We start from the raw sequence: 15,913 nt of genomic DNA, 5'->3' as shown, positions 1-15,913 counted from the left end.
TGGCATTCATCCTGCATTTGAATCTGTGATTTTGATTAAACCCATGTGTACCATGTTTTGTGAGGTGCACAGCCTTTTTAAATATTTTTTTATTTATCTTCAATTTCCTTTTTTATTTTTTGTTATTTTACACTGCTCTTGTCTATTTTTGTATTACCTTCAATTATCTACTCTTGCTGGATTGGTGTCAAATATTCTTGGGATGGGGGGGGGGTTAAAATATAAATATGAGTATCATGTGTCTTGTAATTGAAATTATATAATCACTGATGCTCAATAAAAAAAAGTGTAATTGACTACACAGATAGATAGATAGATAGATAGATAGATAGATAGATAGATAGATAGATAGATAGATAGATAGATAGATAGATAGATAGATAGATAGATAGATAGATAGATAGATAGATAGATAGATAGATAGATAGATAGATAGATAGATAGATAGATAGATAGATAGATAGATAGATAGATAGATAGATAGATAGATAGATAGATAGATAGATAGATAGATAGATAGATAGATAGATAGATAGATAGATCCCATCCCTTATTCAGACCCACCTTGTTGAGCCTGGATTCAGTGGCGTCTTTGTGTTGTGTTCGTGTTAAAGGCGGAGGAGACCTCTGGGAGCTGCTGGGGACCTGGCTCAGGGTCAGACTCATCTTGGGATTATAGGTGAAAGGATACAGAGACTCGGGGACGTGCCTCTGCTCCTCAGCGCACTGCACCAACGGAAATGGACAAAACACAGATGAAGACGAATGTAGTTTAAAGCGCAGTACAAGACAAACACTTTAGAGTTATTGTCCTTATAGGTAAAACTCTCAAGACGCAAAATAAATATGATGGGAAGAAAAGTACAGAATTAAAATCAGAAATAAGAGTAAAACACATTTTTGAGGAATAAATATAATTAAAAATGTTATGAATAGGAAACAATGCATTTTATTTAAAGTGCATAGTAATTTTCCCATTTAGTTAATTGTTACATAGTCACATAGTTCAGCACATTTGGAATCTACACTTGGAATGGTCAATATAATTGGTCTCATTTAATTATAAACAGTGTGTAGCTTAACCAGCCAGATGTTAGGAACTATTTAAAGAGACACAGCAACAGTTTACATCAGTGGTGTCCAAACCTTTTGCACCACAAGCCAAAATCCCCAAGTTGAAAGCACTCAGGGGACTTTTCATTAAAAACACCAAATAATATAATTATTATTGTATACCTGCTTGAATGCAATATTCAAGTGAAACAATTAAAAAACATTATTGTAGGTACTAAAGAGTTTCAGATATTTGCTTTAAAAAAACAAAAAAAAGGATGTTCAATTTTTTAAGCTTTTGGTTCAGATGTTTTCTACTTTGTTCGTTTAGAAAATGCTTTTACTTTTATTTAAAAACCCTTGTTGTATTTGGCCAAAGTTAATGAATGGTTGAGCTCAACTCTGTTTTTTTAGTAAAGAGTCACTGTTTGTTTTTGGCCCTCCTTATTACTATATTGAAATTAAAGGGGGAGAAAAAAACATCTGGCCAGTAAAATAAAAATACTTTGTGTCCCGATAAACATTTTCCATTTAAGAAATCTGAAAATATCATCCTCAACAACTATAAAATGTGTCCATTTGGCAAATGTCCAAATTTGTATCAGGTTATACAGTTATATGTTGGAAAGCTACACAGGACAAAGTTAATTGCTATGATTTCTAAATTCAAATGAAGACTTAAAATGTTTAACTTTCACTTTTAAATATTTTACTAAATATTTCTAGAAATTACAAACACACTTTTATAAATAATAATTTCATGGTTTATTTATTTATTTATTTTTACATTGTGGCACTTTCAGCATCCCGTAACAAAACATGTGACTCCCAATTGTGTCTTTAGATGTTACATTAAATAAAAGCCACTCGATAACTTTGTTTAAGCTGCTGAAGGAAGACGGCCACATGTCGTTAGATGAGCTAAAATTATCTTTCTACAAATGGAGACCTTACAGCGTGCAGCCAGCACTGGGAGACCACGTGCAGACCCCTCTCCTTCACGGCTTTGTATTCGCGGGAGTTGTCCCCAACTCGACCCTGGTAGATGTAGTGCGTCACTGTGTTGTCACACGCCCACCTGAAAACAGGACAAATATGGTCAGCATTACCTGTTAGGATGAAAATAATTATCAACCAATGAGTCCTTGAGGGTCTTCAATGAGTTTCGTGAAGATAGCAAATGTAACCTACAGCATAAGCACTGTACAAAAAAATGTACTGAATGCTTTGTCCAACACTTGTAGAACCTGTCAGCCTAAATGCTTTCTTGTCTTCATTCAACTCAGGAGCTTTTAAAGATGGCTGTGGCAGAAGGTGGATTTAGTATGGATTTAGTAATTGAGCCATTTATGTTATAGATCATTATCCTACTGATGGTGCCTCTTTAATTTACCAGAATGTATTTGAAATGCCCTGGAATACCACCCTAACTAACGAGGAACGATGCGGCGCATGTCTCAGTCATAGAGCAGGCGCCACATATAAAAGGAAGGCTCCAGCTAACTTGTACTGCATGTCTTCCCATTCTCTCTTTCTGCCCCTCTGTCCTTAAAGAGACAGTGACGGCACAGTAAAGTAACGTCCCCGGCCCGTGCGTCAGCAGGACACTGAATTTCACCCATTTGATCTCCATTTTTTTTTTTTCCAAATGAAGCGCAACAAAAGCAGCATGCAGACTCAAAAGACGTTTCAGGATCTGATGTTCCACAAAATCCCCATCATTTTTTTATTTAGGCCCACGCAACACATGTTCTTTCTAAATGTTGAATAGATGGCAAGACAGGAAATGGTGCAGCAGCAGCTTTAAATCTCAGATCACAGCCCACCGTTCCTGTTAAAGTCCCACACATTTATATTTGGGGTAGAAAAGGTATTTCCTGGCAGGCTTCCTGAGCAGGTAATGACTGTTTGGGGTAAATCTGGAGACTCTAAAACGCCACCCTGCTACAATTTTCTTTCATCATACGTTAGCCTCTTGCTCACTGTGCGTAGTCCTCTTTCAGCAAAGCGGCTTAAAGCAATAGGAATCGGTGTCAAATCATATTTATAACCCAGGGGAATAGAAGTTCACAGAACCTATAGTCAACTAACAAATGATCAATTAAAAAAACCTTACTTTATTAGGATTAGAGATGTTTTTAACCCTCTAAATCAGGGGTGTCAAACATACGGCCCGTGGGCCAGATCCGGCCCGCCGAACAATTTAGTCCGGCCCTGTGGCTAAATGTTTTATCATTATTCAACAATGATTTATTTTATTTTTTTCCCCAGTGTCCTTGCTGGCAATGTGGCAATAAGAATTGTTGTCTTAATGCCAAAAAGAGCTCATCAGATTTGACTTTCACAAGTGGAGCAGTACTGCTTTACACAGAGTGCTCCGCTTGATTTATGAATGTGAATAGTTTTATTATGATTCATGCGGGGAATATCTCAAATGATATAGACACTACAATGGGAAAGTAGGAGAGGAAAGGAAGAACAAGGAAAACAAAAGAAAAGGTGAAATGAAGAGAATGATAAAACAATTATTGGAAAAAACATGTACTTTGTTTAATTGAAAATCTGCAGTTCCTATATTGTCCACGAGGGGCGCTGTGTTTTAATCAGCAAACGGTAGCACTGAGCTTTAAATGTGGAAAATTGATTTTAAATAATTTCTTAATTTTTATCTGTTTGATGTATTTTGTCATGCAGGACAGTGTTTTTAAGTTCCAAAAAATGTGAATAAATGTTTTTCAACATTGTACAATCACTGTGATCAGTTCTTATGCATAATGCACAAGTAAATGTTTAACTGAGTAAAAATATTGTTGAAATTGCACATACTTTTCTTAAAAACGCTGAGGTTATTCATAATATATTGTGTAAAAGTGAAATTAATTTAATATAAAAATCAACAACAAGTTCACTTTTATTAGTTCTATTTATTCTTGCAATGAGTTTACTCGTGTGGCCCTCTTGAGATCAGATTAAGCTGAATGCGGCCCCTCAACCAAAATGAGTGACACCCCTGCTCTAAAATAATGTATTCAGTTTAAAGATTAGATTTGTCTGAAAATAATGCTACAAAAAACATTTATTTCAAGCCTTATTGCTCGTTTTTAACAGGACTGCCAATTAATATGGAAGAGCATCTAATTCAAATCATAACCAGGCTTTATTTAGCTGGGTTAAATTGGCCCATCTGATGTGGAAAAAATGGGGTGGATCAAGTTTTATATTGTTGTATAAACCGATTAAGAAATCCATAGAAATAAGAGAATTTAGATTTTGTCTTTGGAGTACCTGAAGTCAGCTCCTAGCGAGGCAGCAATAGCGTTCAGCTCACTTTGCATTTTGCTCAGTTTCTTCCCCACGCAGATCACAACACCGGTCAGGGGTCCCGAGTCTTTTTGTCGGCTCTTGACGAAACAAAGCCTGTTAGAACTCGAGGTAAAGTCTTGAGCGGCTGAAATAAATCCTGCAGGTTATTTAAACGCCCGATCGCCATGTCTCTTTTTAAAAGGACCGACCCCAGCGAGCCTACCTCCGTCTCCGCTGCCTTCGCCAGCTGGGGGCTGGCAGAGAGTTCCTGCATCTCTGAGACGGTGCTGCGCGAGCTGTTGGCCAGCGCCACCTTCAGGTTCCTGTTGACGACGTCGGTGAGCGGAGTCTCCGCCCTTTCTCTTGGTGTCGATCGTCCGCCAGGAGTCTCCAAATCTCCGAGGGCGTCCTGAAAACAACAAACAGAGATTGCTGGTGAAGATTCTCAGTCATCCAGGTTATTGTCATTCCAAAAAAAAAGTAAAAAAAACAAAGCAACTGGACTTGTTTTCCGTAGTTGAAGACGTTTCGCTTCCTCTCCAGGAAGCTTTCTCAATTCAAAAAGTCTGGAGTAATGTGGAGTACCAAGCTTTATACTACTGTCCAAACAAAGGCCTTGTAATGGCTTAGATAACATGCAAATTCAACAGAAACGGGTCCACCCCTTAGCAATGGGAGGTCGTTAAAGACATTAAATTCTTTAATTTCTTCAATCTGCTGGTTTAATGGCTTTAACGACCGCCCATTACTAAGAGGTGGACCTGTTTCTGTTGAATTTGCATGTTGTGTCTCTGTTCTGTCTTCCGTAACCCCAGTCGGTCGAGGCAGATGACCGTTCATACTGAGCCCGGTTCTGCCGGAGGTTTTCCTTCCCGTTAATGGGGAGTTTTTCTTCCCACTGTCGCTTCATGCTTGCTCAGTATGAGGGATTGCAGCAAAGCCATGTACAATGCAGATGACTCTTCCTGTGGCTCTACGGTTCCCCAGGAGTGAATGCTGCTTGTCGGGACTTTGATGCAATCAACTGGTTTCCTTATATAGGACATTTTTGACCAATCTGTATAATCTGACCCAATCTGTATAATATGATTGAACTTGATTTTGTAAAGTGCCTTGAGATGACATGTTTCATGATTTGGCGCTATATAAATAAAATTGAATTGAAATTGAATTGAATCTAAGCAATTACAAGGCCTTTGTTTTGCAGCAGTATAAAGCTTGTTACTCCACCTTACTCCAGACTTTTTGAATTGAGAAAGCTTCCTGGAGAGGAAGCGAAACGTCTTCAACTACGGAAAACAAGTCAAGTTGCTTTGTTTTTTTACTTTTTTTGAAACAAACAGAGATTCTTCTGTCAGACGCTCCCGTTGAAAGTTAAAGCCGGAGGTCCGTTTGGAGACGCCGCACTGACCTTGATGTTAAAAGACGGCCTGAAGAGCTGGTCCCTGACCAGGAATCGAGAGGGAGTGTCCAGCTGAAGGGAGGCCTCCTTCTGGACGGGTTTCCTCCTGCCGCCCTCCTGGGTCGCTTTCGGGGTGCTCTGGTTTTCTCTGGGCTTCATCTCGTCCAACACGGAGCGAAACACTTTGCTCTGAAAGCGACCCGAGTCCAGCGGGGTGACGGCTTTGCCGCTCTGTGGACCCAGCAACGGGATCTCTGGGGAGGAACGAGCGGGTTTCTGGGATCCGCCGACGAAGCTCTCGTCTTCTCGCTCTGTTGGATTGGAACATGTGACGTGATTAAAACTTAAAGATGATTTAAACACCAGATTTTCTTGGTCTTTCCCAAAATACAGGGCCTGGATAAAGTTTTGCACTTTCAAGTTACATCCTCAAGATTTAACAGGTTTAATGCGACAAGAAGAAAAATAATTCACGGCTTTCGTTCTCGGCCCCCTTTATTTTTATACCCGTAAATAAAATCCAGTCCAATCAGTTTTCTTTCAGACGTCGCTTGATGTTACAGAACATTAAGCAACAAATAAGTTTAGATTCAAGACTTTTTAAGGCCTATATGAATTATGAAAAATAACGCAATAACTGACATTTAAGTTAGGACTGGGCATTATATCGAGACTTAAAAAATATCAAGATAAAAAAAAGACTATATCGTTTATATCGAGATGGTTTATGTTGCGTTATAATTATACTTTTATGAATTCCAGTAGTTATTTTTTTTAGCCGTTGCTTATATTTATCTACAGCTGTTTGCATAAAAATGTCCCTGTGAGACATTTGGGATAAAGCTTTGATTCAGAGATGCCTTTTTATAATTTTTCTATGAAAAGAAAAACGTATCAAGATGAATAGATATTATTTTTGGTCCATGATGTCCCGCCCTAATTTAAGTTACTTGAAAGTTAAGGTGAGTTAAACATAACGTTGTCAACTTAAATTTAGTATTTTTCAACAAATACTTTCATCATAGAAGGTACACCTGGTCTGGCGTTCTGTTAGCTGTGACATCATCCAGGGAAGACAGATCACCCGCTATTACCATCTAATGTTGAACAGTAATCTATTCTACAGGGAGGTTTTCCTCCCTGTTAAACGGGAGTTTTCCTCTCCACTGTCACTTCATGCTTGCTCAGTATGAGGGATTGCTGCAAAGCCATCAGCAACGCAGACGACTCTCCCTGTGGCTCTACGCTCTTTCAGGAGGAGTGAATGCTGCTTGGAGAGACTTGATGCAACCTGCTGGGTTTCCTTAAATAGGAACCTTTTTTTGACCAATCTGTCTAACTTGATTGAATTCGACTTTGGAAAGTGCCTTGAGATATGTGTCATGAATTGGCGCTATATAAATAGAAATTCATTGAATTGAATGGTAGGTACAGTTGACAGTGAAACTAAACAGTCGCTTTCATGAGTTATCGCTCGTGGGTTTTAGCTAAATACTGAAATAGTGACACCCAAACTCCTCGGCCCAAATGAATTAACTATTGTACAGTTAAGACTTACCTATATAGTTTCAAACCTAAGACTGAAAATCTGGGTATAACTAAAATATTTGTTAAAGGCCTAAAATAAAGGTGGATGAATTAAGTCCTTGCAGAAATGCTGGAAGCCCAATGACCAAACAGGTGATGGCTAAAGTTTAAAGCAATATTACATTATAAAACAATATGCCCAGCTTTGAATAACTACCGGAGAACAGGTCAAGGTTAGCTAAACACTGGGAAGGTGCAAAGGTACGCAGCGAGTGGAAGAGGCTGCTCTGATCACATGAGACTAAAACTGAGCTTCTTGGCCAACATGTAAAACACCATGTGTGGCAGAATACTAACAACACGGTGAAAACACGACGGCGGCAGCATCATGCTGCGGGGACGCTTTCCTACAGCAAGGACAGCGAACCTGTAAGAGCTAATTCAGAGCAATCCTGAAGGAAAATGTGTTGGAGGGTGAAAAGCAGGTAAATCTAGGGGCAGATTTGTCCGGGAACAATTCATTCTCTAGAACAGTGGTTCCCAACCCTGGTCCTCACGTGCCGCATTTATCGGACTATGAGGCACACTTAAAATCCTTAAATCTTCTCAAAACAATGATGGTGCACCTTTATATATGATTACCGTTGTGCTTACTGGCTGATTTTATGTAGTACAATGCGTTAAAAAATCTATTAAAATGTATAAGCACGACTTTGGTTATCAATAAAGCCGCTCTGCTCACTGGACATTCAGAGCATTACAGTACACTGTGTCACTACCTGTTCGGACCCCTGAGCTGTCTACAAGACTGCCTGACTGTAATGTCTAAACTAGAAGTGCATTCATGGAAAGGACCCCACATACTCGGCTGTAGTTCACTTCACGGATGTCCGCGAATAAACCTAGGAAGTTAATTCATATAATATAAGTTCAGTTTATTTTGGCCTTATGTTAGAAACAGGGCGGTGTGGTCCAGCTACTCTGTGCTCCCGACAGAGACGGATAGCTCTCCCTCTCAGGAGAGAGCTGTGTACGTGGAGCAGCAGAGTGATATTACACACTTATTTAGTGCGCCTTATAATCCGGTGCACCTTACGGTCCGAAAAATACTGCTGAGGAGGTCTGGTGTGCTGCAACTAGGGCTGGCTATCATCTAGGATGAGCCGATTCGATACGATTCTCGATGTATAAACCTCATGCACCTTCACTGATTATAAGAGCCGACTTGACACGTGAATTTCTCCACTGTGAGATCAATAGTCTATCTTATCTTATCTTATGTAGATTTGATTTGACTCCAATATCGATATTTATTACTTTCAAATTAATGCTCAAAGTCATTCAGTCAACAAAACCAGCTCAAATATTGTATTTATGTTCAATTTATTGAACACTGATATATTAACAGGAAAATCAAGTGCATTTGGTTCAATGCATTTAACGTATCACAGAAACCAAAAATGTGCCCAAACGTCTGATTTTTAGGGACGAAGGCGCTTCTAAAATCCTGTCGGCCCTCGCTGTGAACAGTAATGGCGCGCTGTAATAATGCCCCCTAGTGGTTGGGAGGTATATCGATATTGAAAGCCAGAATATTGATATTAAATGGTTTTTAAAAACATCAATATTAATCTTGGTATTGATTTCTATGCACAGCCCTAGCTGCAACAGAGTTTCATCCATTGTTTTCCACATGGATGAAACATCTAAACCAGAGTATCACCTGGAGAGGCGGGCAGCTCCACCAAATATTTCTCCTCCGCCGCCCTCCTCCCTGTCCGAGCAGACTCCAGTATCCAGAGCATGGTGACGGCGGGAAGCCCCCACTTCTTGGCCGCCTGGTACTTCGTCCCGTCGGGAGTCTGCAACACCAGGTGAGTGCTGGCCAGCATGCCTTTCTTCTGGTTGGCCAGGCGCACAAAGTAATCCTGGACACTGCAGGAGGCGAGGGAGAAAGGCAACGGATCAGTGCAAGCAGCTCACAGCGGGCAGGAAGGTAGACGTAGGAGAGGGAATCTAGGCAAGGCAAGGCAAGGCAAATTTATTTATATAGCACAATTCAGTACAAGGCCAATGCAAAGTGCTTTACATGATTAAAATATAGCAAAATAAAACAGAATAAAAGCAAGTAGGAATAAAATGTAGATAGAAAATAGAACAAAAGAAGTGGTGATTCAGTTAACTAGAACAGTTGAAGGCAATCCTAAACAAATGTGTTTTTAATCTTGATTTAAAGGAACTCAGGCTTTCAGCACTTTTACAATTTTCTGGAAGTTTGTTCCAGATAAGTGGAGCATAGGAACTAAATGCTGCTTCTCCTTGTTTAGTTCTGGTTCTGGTTCTGCAGAGCAGGCTTGAGCCAGAAGACCTGAGTGGTCTGGAGGGTTGATACACTGATAACAAGTCTGTGATGTATTTAGGTGCTAAGCCATTCAGGGATTTATAGACTAACAGAAGTATTTTAAGATGGTAAATAAAAAAAAAAATCTACTATAGAATGCCTAGTTTCTTTAAACACACACAAAAGCAGGTTGCAAACTGGGTATTTTACACTTTTTGATTTACTTTTATTTATAGAAACAAACAAAAACACAAAAAAAAACAGCAACAGGAGGTCAAGGCAGTGTTTTCCCTCCTATTCTACAAGGGGGCACACTTCCCCCCCTAGAATGTCAGTGCATGTAGTAAATTATTAAACGTCTGTAGGTGTTAATATTATTAAAATTAGCCTTTCTAAATAGCGTCAGATCGTATCCTAAGCATGTTTCTGCTTCAAAGCTTCCTAGAGGTGGACATGACTCCAAGGACAGGTAGCAGAGCTCAATTTCTACGAGAGCGTACACGGCGATAAACTACAGACTCCTCGGCACAACGAGCTGTTTTGCGACTTGCAACACACCGTCGTGAATTACAACAAAAAAAATTTGTTTATTTCACGTGGAGCCCCACATGATTACTGCAATATAACGAGAATGTTTACAAATATGAGGATAATGGTGTCTGTTTAAACTCGATTATTATAGGCGCTAACGCTGAGTGAAGTAAACGGCTCTGTGGTCTTTTCCAGATGTCCTACATAAACGCTGTTTGCTTTGATTGTCGCAAATCACCAAATTTGGTTTGTTGAAACCAAAAATCCACGTTCCTGAGCCCGTCAAAGCAATAAGTTGGCCGCTTTATTCTTGGAAAATGCATTTTTGTTGCTAGATAGACCCCACAAATGGATCAGAAAGAGTGCAATAAAAAAATAAAACTGAATTAAGTTACACTCAAAAATATTCTGAACTCTGGCAGATCTAGATTTAAAGAGATTTTCATTTAATAAAGAAGTAGGAGGGAAGAAACGGAAGCAGCCTTCAAATTTAACCATGTATAAAAACACATGATTGAGACGGAAATGTAGAAACAGAGACAGAAAGACGGATAATTAAAAGAAAGATTGAGGGAGACAGAAGCTGGTTGCTTATATAAAGCTGTATTCTGTGATATTAATGGAAATGTTAGCAACAACAACACCACACCCAAAAAAAAAAAAAAAAAAAAAACAATTAACAAATTAACTGTTAATTTTCAAATGGCTCACTACTTTAATCAGAAAATGCTTTATTCAAGTATTAGTTTAAGGGATCTCACAGCTGTGCTGCTAAATGATTGGCTTTTCTTTGTCTGTCAGTTGAATTATAAAAAGGAAAATCACTCAAAATGAAGGATATTTCTCTCAGTTTTCCATAACAACCTGGCACCTCCAACCCTTGCTTTTACAGGCCAGTGTGAAATACGGCAACACTACAGTAGGTCACCTTCACACGTGGCATAACTAGGGCTGGATGATAGAGAAAAGGAGCATATGGATAAAATAGAAATCATATTGATCAATGTAGATAATTATCAACAAATTTAAAAAACATATATTTTAAGTGCAGCCTTGGCCTTTTTATGCTTTAGCTTAGCAACCTATTTTTATACACAGAACACACAAACACTGAATTCAAACTCAACCCTTTATTTAACCAACTTTTACCAAAACTGTCAGTTTTTAAAAAATAAAAAAAGAACACTTGCTCTTTGAAGTCTTTGAAGGGGCGGGGCTTGGTTCCTGGGTCTGCGTTGTGATTGGTTGGCAGGATTATTAACCTACATCAGGCGTGTCCAAACTGTGGCCCGGGGGCCATTTGCGGCCCCTGTGATGATTTTGAGCGGCCCCCCAATTGCATTTCAAGAAATATTTGGCCAGCCAGCACTTTATGATTTATAATTATTACAGACAAGTTAAAATCTTACTCCTAAACACAAAAAAAATTTTTAATAGGACTACATCTATGCAACGACTTTAACTTAAATGCTGACTTTGGTGACCTAAAATCTGATTGGAATGTATTTATTAAAATTGGCTGAATACAGATAGTCTGATTTGTTTATTTAAAATGATCATACGTTGTAGAGCAGGTAAAACATTTTTCGCAATTGTTTGGTTATGTTATTTTTTTTAATCCACTTTTTGGCCCTCGAGTGCTTTTCACTTGACAATTTCGGCCCATTAGCCGCAATGTTTGGACACCCCTGACCTACATGATGGGCTAGAATGCAAAAAGAAGGAAAACTTTTATTCTATTGAACTTTTTATCGACCCCTTTTCAATAATATACGTCTATCGATCGATATATGTTGTTATTGAATTATCGTACAGGTTTAGTTATAACCTTACCTAAGAAACACTAAAACGACGGGAGCAGAGAGGCGGAAAATACCCGTCTAATTTAGACGTTCTGACAGCCAAAGTTAATTAAATCACACACATAGTGAAAAGCTGCACATGAAAAACACTTTTGCAGACGCGTACCTGGCTCCGAGATGCTTGGCCAGCTCCACCAAAGACTCCCTCTCTGCTCCGGTAAACTGGCTGACGGACAGGACGCAGTCCTTGAGCGGAAAGTATCCCTCTCTCACAGGAACGGGGGTAAACAGGGGGTTCATGGACAGCGGCAGAACGCTCTCCTTCTCCACGCACACGGCCTGTAACACGCAGATCCAAACAGCAATGTGGCCCTGAAGGGTTTCCTCATATCAGAAGAACAAAGGGACAAAGGCCATCTGAGCTCCTACCAGCCACGTGTCGGTGACCACCTCGTCCACGGTGGCCTCCACCGTGCAGCCCAGCTGGGGGACCACGGCAAAGTCCGCCACCGCTCGACTGCGGCCCGTCAGCACCTTGCCTCCGTGCTCTTTCAGCAGCGCGGACAGCTGATCCTCGGCCTCTGAGCCGAAGCCCACCAGCAGGAAGGATCTCCCGGCAAACAGGCCATCCTGCAGCGGGGGGGAGTCTCGTTCTGGTCCTCTGCTGTGGTTCCACGACTCAGGCTGGGGCTCCGCAGCCGCGCTGAGGTTCTTCGTGGTGTTGTTTTCTACCGCTGGTGGCGGCATATCAACTTAAAGCGAGACGGCAAATACTTTAAACCCCAATCATCCCACCGGAGAATTAACCAACCCGTCCTCAAAGCGACAGATCCTCACCCACTGTGGGGTCGTCGTCCATGTATTGTGAGAGAAGATCCTCGTCTGTTATTGGTTGCCTGGGAGTGCTCTGGTCGGTGACCGGCGGGCCGACAGACGACCGATGTCTCGGCGGGCGGTGAGCCGGGACGGACGTGGCAGCAGCTGGAGGAAGACATTCGGGGTGGAGGTATCCGTCTTCTGGGAGCAGGCTGCCTTTGGAGAAGCAGTCCAGCAGCCACTGCACCGTCACCACATGGGGCCTGAGAAGAAATACACGATCAGATCAGGATGTACGTTTTCTCTGCCTCCCATCCGTCCGCCCTCCAGGCTCAGAGCTGCTGCGTTTAGCCCAGGGGTGTCAAACATACGGCCCGCGGGCCGGATCTTTGCCACAGGGCCGAACAATTTAGTCCGGCCCTGTGGCTAAATGCATCATCATTATTAAAAAAAAATTATTTATTTATTTTTTTTTTTTTTTTTTTCCAGTGTCCTGTCTGGCAATGTGGCAATACAATTTTTTGTCTTAATGCCAAAAAGAGCTCATCAGATTTGACTTTCACAAGTGGAGCAGTACTCCAAGTACTGAAGAATTCGTTTAATTGAAAATATGCAGTTCCTATATTGTCTAGGGCTGTGCATAAAAATCGATATAAAGATTAATATCGATATTTTTAAAAACGATTTAATATCGATATTCTGGCTTTCAATATCGATATACCTCCCAACCTCTAGGGGGCGTTATTACAGCGCAACCATTACAGTTCACAGCGAAGGAGAGCAAGTGAGACGAATTTGTGGAACGGCCGACAGGATTTTAGAAGCTCCTTTGTCCCTAAAATCAGATGTTTGGGCACATTTTTGGTTTCTGTGACACGTTAAATGCATTGAAGCAAATGCACTTTATTTTCCTGTTAATATGTCTGTGATCAATAAATAGAACATAAACATAATATTTGGCTGATTGAATCACTGAGCATTAATTCAAAGTAATAAATATCGATATTGGAATCAAAGCAAGCTGAGCTATGTATCGAGAATCGTATCGTATCGTGAGCTGTGTATCGAGAATCGTATCGAATCGGCTCATCCTAGATGATACCCAGCCCTAATATTGTCCATGAGGGGCGCTGTTTTTTAATTAGCTGATTAAGCTTTAGGTGTGGAAAAATTTAAATCATTTATCATTTTTATCTGTTTGATGTATTTTGTCATGCGTTCAGTGTTTATAAATTCCAAAAAATGTGAATAAATGTTTTTCAACATTGTATAATCACTGTGATCAGTTCTTATGCATAATGCACAAGTAAATGTTTAACTGAGTAAAAGTATTGTTGAAATTTCACATACTTTTCTTAAAAACGCTGTGGTTATTCATAATATATTGTGTAAAAGTGAAATTAATTTAATATAAAAATCAACAAGTCCACATTTATTAGTTCTATTTACTCTTACAATGAGTTTACTCGTGTGGCCCTCTTGAGATCAGATTAAGCTGTATGCGGCCCCTAAACCGAAATGAGTTTGAGACCCCTGGTTTAGCCGCTTGTGAACTCAGCAACCAGCAGAGTTACTGCTGCTCTAAACTTAACAAACCTGCTTTTGTTTTTCGCTGCTATAGAAAGTACTCCTGGCTGAATGTGCCTCTGTTTACCTGCGTCTCTTTCCTGGCCAGGGCCAACAGGCACCAGTGCAGCCAGTCTCTCTATTTACGTTTCATAATCTGAGTAACAGAACTTTTCGCTGCCTCAGAGTTTTTATGTTTAAGCTACATCTCTTACAGCTTCTGTTTTCAGCAACCTAACGTATTCTGTTTGGATTTTATTTGCGATAGAAAATACTTCCCAGGTCAGTGTTTTTCTGTTTCTTTACGTCTATTTCCTGAACGGCGCTGCTGTCTGGGGTGTCGCTGCCATTATGCTGTAAAGTGGAAGGATTTCTCTTTCACGTACAAAGCGCTTCCATGAGTAGCTGTGCATCTTTTCTGGACTGAAACCTTCTTTTTTTAATTTAATTGTGGATTCAAACACTTATTTCTGGACACGTTTACAACCAAAAGCTGAAGACCTGAAGGTAGGGGTGAGCGATATATCGAATATACTTGATGTTTCTCGAGTTTTCCTCCGTGCGATGGTTAAAATGACTTTATCGCGACCATCGAGTGTAAATTTTCACGGCAAGATTGAGCCGCTGTATTTAATTCACTGAGTTTAGTTTTTCCCACATGCTATGAACGCATCACTCGCTCCTCCTCCAAACCAGAAAGAGTTCTGGCGCGCACACACAACGCACAACAAGGAACCCGTGCGCTTACTTGCATTGACTAGACAGCGAGAGCTAACGTTTGTTTAAAATTTCTCAGCACCTAAAGAGCAATGGAAATATTTTTTAGATGCTCTGAATATGCAGCTGCAACTGGTCAGTTGATTTTATAGTCACAATAAAAGCTTTTGTTTTTGGGATGGTCACATTTTTATTATACACATTTATATGTCTTAAGCACAAAAAAAGCAACTGTTATTCAGGTTTATTTTGTGTCAGATTTTTCCTTGGTGTTCCTTTTGGCCGCTGGGATGTTCTGTTTTTAAGGTCCAGTGTTGATCACGAAAAAACTTTAATGTGACAATATTGTAATTTATGAAAAGCTTCTATCTGCAGCTGTGGTTAAAAAATGGCTATAAAACATTTAAATTCATTTTTATTTTGCAATCAATTTAAAAAAATAAAAAAATTCATACGTTAATTTGAGATATGCCAATGCAACTTTAGGCACTATGTTGCTAAAAACATTTGTTATTCAAGGTCATTTGAACATATCGTGATACATATCGTGTATTAGGGCTGAACGATTTTGGAAAATAATCTAATTGCGATTTTTTTTTCTTAATATTGCGATTTAATGCGATTTTTTCCCCCAGTTTAATTTATCATGTGTTTTAAAATATATACAAAAAACAAATCAATTTGTTTCCTCACTATGTGGATTAGTTGCTAAAAGACCCACAGCATCTAAACTCAGAGCAGAAATGATTGCGTTCTGCCTACGATATATTTCAATCAAAATTACAATTTTGACTTTTCTCCGCATTAACCACAAGTAACAAAAATGGCCTCTAAATAAAGACGTTTGTAAACAAG

The 15,913-nt window shown here is 39.8% G+C and overlaps 1 protein-coding gene across 3 annotated transcripts in view; it reads right to left on the bottom strand.

Annotated features, from left to right (window-relative positions):
* The window catches only part of topbp1 (DNA topoisomerase II binding protein 1), a 35,841-nt gene that overhangs the window by 12,804 nt on the left and 7,124 nt on the right, over positions 1-15,913 (bottom strand). For all 3 annotated transcript variants that reach the window (XM_036125218.1, XM_036125220.1, XM_036125219.1), the window contains exons 10-18: positions 12,797-13,038; positions 12,389-12,711; positions 12,126-12,298; positions 9,009-9,220; positions 5,768-6,069; positions 4,580-4,765; positions 4,339-4,454; positions 2,008-2,131; positions 565-726 (exon numbers count right to left, since the gene is read on the bottom strand). In XM_036125218.1, coding sequence (XP_035981111.1) covers positions 565-726; positions 2,008-2,131; positions 4,339-4,454; positions 4,580-4,765; positions 5,768-6,069; positions 9,009-9,220; positions 12,126-12,298; positions 12,389-12,711; positions 12,797-13,038 — 1,840 coding nt within the window. The remainder of the gene's footprint in view (positions 1-564; positions 727-2,007; positions 2,132-4,338; positions 4,455-4,579; positions 4,766-5,767; positions 6,070-9,008; positions 9,221-12,125; positions 12,299-12,388; positions 12,712-12,796; positions 13,039-15,913) is intronic.

The sequence above is a fragment of the Fundulus heteroclitus genome, chromosome 21 (genome assembly GCF_011125445.2).
Source record: "Fundulus heteroclitus isolate FHET01 chromosome 21, MU-UCD_Fhet_4.1, whole genome shotgun sequence".
Lineage (NCBI taxonomy): Eukaryota > Metazoa > Chordata > Actinopteri > Cyprinodontiformes > Fundulidae > Fundulus > Fundulus heteroclitus.
The sequence above is the reverse complement of the archived record's forward strand: the minus strand, read 5'-3'. Positions and strand labels throughout refer to the sequence as shown.